We start from the raw sequence: 3,216 nt of genomic DNA on the forward strand, positions 1-3,216 counted from the left end.
ATAGTGTCCGAATAAATTACTCTAGTCAGCCATTCTAGCAATAAATAGAATAAGTACATTTTTTCGAAATGCAATTTCTAACTCATACCTCGAACTGAAGGAATATAGTCATATTTTTACGAATACATGTTTATTGGAAAAGATGACAGCTCAGGGGACGTATCTGGAGAATTTATTGTGTATTTCTCTTTCTATAAATTTCGTTAACAATGGAGAATTGAGAATAAATAAATTACTGATGGTAGATGGACATGTTCCCTACTTTTAATGAATTGTAGAGGATTGTACGGTTCATCATAGTTGGTATTTCGTGAATTACTTCAGCTCCAGTCTAACGGAACTCCACTCCTACGCATTTACCCTTTAAACAAATGATCTCATTACATTTTCATGATTCAACTATTTAATGTTCGTCTAGTTTCATTAACAAATCTTCCCAGTTCTTAAGAAAACAACGGAATCGTTCAAATCTACCATTAAAAAAAGTGTAACGAAGCTACCTTTATGTTTATATTTATTTTGATATCGGTTCATTCTGTACCAGCTGAACACATTCTTTTGATCTCGGCTTAGCAATGCAATTCCGTACCGATGACTTCTCGCAGGGCAACTCATTTCTATACGTTAAATTGAGTGTTCTGAAATTCTTAATTCGTCCCAAAATACACCGAGTGGCACAAAAAAAACTTACTGGAAATGAATAAATTGTATCAAATTATTATTGCAAGGTGGCAGAGACAAAACGCCTGAAAGGTCTGGTTACGATGGCTGGCCCTGATGTAATATGCGTAGGTGCTGGAAAAGACTGTCAAGAGGCATTAAAGGTAATTATTATCAATCTCAGTTGCATCCGAACATTTGTAATAATGTGAAGAAACATCATGTATCATGTTTTTATTGCCCTGAATTCTCATATTTCTGACGCATCATTCCTCTTACCACAGAGTTTAATTGAAAAATTAACACATTTCCCTTTCTCCACTTTATTTCAGAGAATTGAAAGAGAAGCAACATACACTTATCAAACTCTGACCGTTCCGGAAGATGCAGCTGCCAACGTTATATATTTAAATGGAACCTTAATTCATCGTCATGAAGAAGAAATTCCGTCATCAAGCAAAGTATTCGATGATAAAGTTGAATTTCCAACGAAGGCACTTCGTATGTCGGAATTAGCAAAGCTTAGCTTGGGTTTGTCGTCGTGTTGCCTCTTGGTACGTAAACCCAAACATATTCGCAGTCTGTAAACAATTAACGTCGTACAATCCAGAAGATTCTTTAATACTTGAACGTAACATAATAACAAAGTCTCAATGTTATTGAATTTTCCTGCCTGAAAAAAAATGGAAAATCATTTGAATTTAAAAAGAAGAAAACTTGGAAATATTTTGATAAATATTAAGTAGATTCACACCAGCACTCTAGTCCCAATCTAGGTGGGAATGGAAAGAAGAACGAATCGGAGGACGCAGCGTTTAGATTTCCCGTTTAGATTTCCCGTTTAGATTTCTCGGAGCTGCTTTAACTCCTGGTAAATTCTTTTTAAAATTTATCCAAACCTCTCGTCCAGGGACCTCAGTTAAAATGAAATTTCAAATACCTTAGAAACAACTTATGAGAAATGCTCCTAATAATTCTCTCAATGTCAGTGATTTAGCGACTTCTATCCGGCCAGCAATCGGCCAGCAAAACCTATCCGTTGTGGGGCGCCTTAACCATTACGCCAGGCCACCACGCGTCAATTCTTTTTGAAATTTTAAGTAGTAAAGTAGTTGTCTGTCTTTTCCCGGGTCCACAATCACCCACCGTTGTTGTCCATTGTGTATAAGTGCATCAACAGGTGTTGTCATGGGACCAGATACGCCATCACGTCCACGTCGTTGGCCCTGGGTGACGCAAAAAGCGAAACATAGTGCGATTCGTCAAAAAATTCCAAACGGGATAAGGACTAAAGTACTGGTGTGAATCTACTAAATATTTACCATTTTTTATGCTGAATCTTGAGAGCAATCTTAAGGAACTCAATATAATTCGGGCACAATATCCGAAATTCAGAATATATTATTTGAGAAAACGAATGATTCCCCATTTATGCATAAATATATATTATTTAAAAAGAAATGAAATATTTCGAGTCGAATATATCTTTCAGAAATTTGGAACATTTTTTAAAATAAACATTAAAAGAGTGTTCAGTATCATGAACAAGGTTTATGGAGTAGAATTTGATTGAGTTTAATCAAGCGTTTTACGTTGTCCGAATTCTTCACATTCGATTATCATATTGGAGAGTTTTAATATATTTGATAGTAAATATCATTGATGAGAGGTATATATATGAGAGAGTAATATATTAAACCGCAGTAGAGTAACAAAATATGCATTTACCGAAATCATGTTTCATTTTATCTCGACGTAAAGTCTCAACATAATAATGAAACTTACCAAAATACTACCAGTGCTCACATATAAATCCTGAATCGCTAGCGTATTCCGATCATTCGGTATCGAAATTGGCAATTATTTCAACTTTGAAAATATCTTTTCATATAAATTTTTTCTGTTCACGACACAAATGTCTAAAATAGTTCATATAAATTGTAACCCAACCGTAGTAATTTTTTTTAAAGAAGCCTCGTACAATTTTAAAAATCAAATTTCAAATATTTTGATTTCGAAATTACCGAATACAATCTCAATTCTCATTTTTTATACGTATGCACAAGAAGTTATAGATTACTATAATGATGATTATAATGATGACACATTGGGAAAAAATTATAGTGACATAATCGGAAGATATTCCAAACAGATTTAATTATCATTAATTGGAGCTTTTAGGGGAGCTGTTTAGAGTATTATTTATCAGGGTATTTTTATCCATACTGTAATATTTACTGCTTTTTCATGACAGTTAATTATTGTAAGCACCCAGAGAGCTAAATGAACTCCGAGACAATTTTTATTACAGTAAATCGAATTTTATGCGATTTTATGAGTTTCAGTGAGAGGTTGTTATTCGTAAGAATAATTTAATCTTTTGAATAACTAATGAGGAGCATGTATTTTGAAAAGATATTTTGAAAATGATCGGATATTAAATGTAATGATTTGAAGATAATTGAAAATATATGGCAAGCTAAAAAATTGAATAAATTTAGTAGTAAATGAATAATTCCTTCAAAAATAAATCATGAATTAGATTAACATCAAACA

General features: G+C 33.1%; 1 protein-coding gene across 1 annotated transcript in view; it reads left to right on the forward strand.

The window, feature by feature from the left end:
- The window catches only part of LOC105268828 (N(G),N(G)-dimethylarginine dimethylaminohydrolase 1), a 4,037-nt gene extending 1,601 nt beyond the window's left edge, over positions 1–2,436 (forward strand). Inside the window, exons 2-3 of the mRNA XM_011308676.1 lie at positions 723–824; positions 993–2,436. Coding sequence (XP_011306978.1) covers positions 723–824; positions 993–1,247 — 357 coding nt within the window. The 3' untranslated portion in view covers positions 1,248–2,436. The remainder of the gene's footprint in view (positions 1–722; positions 825–992) is intronic.
- The last annotated feature ends 780 nt before the right edge of the window (positions 2,437–3,216 follow it).

Source organism: Fopius arisanus, unplaced genomic scaffold (assembly GCF_000806365.1).
Source record: "Fopius arisanus strain USDA-PBARC FA_bdor unplaced genomic scaffold, ASM80636v1 scaffold00061, whole genome shotgun sequence".
Classification (NCBI taxonomy): Eukaryota; Metazoa; Arthropoda; class Insecta; order Hymenoptera; family Braconidae; genus Fopius; species Fopius arisanus.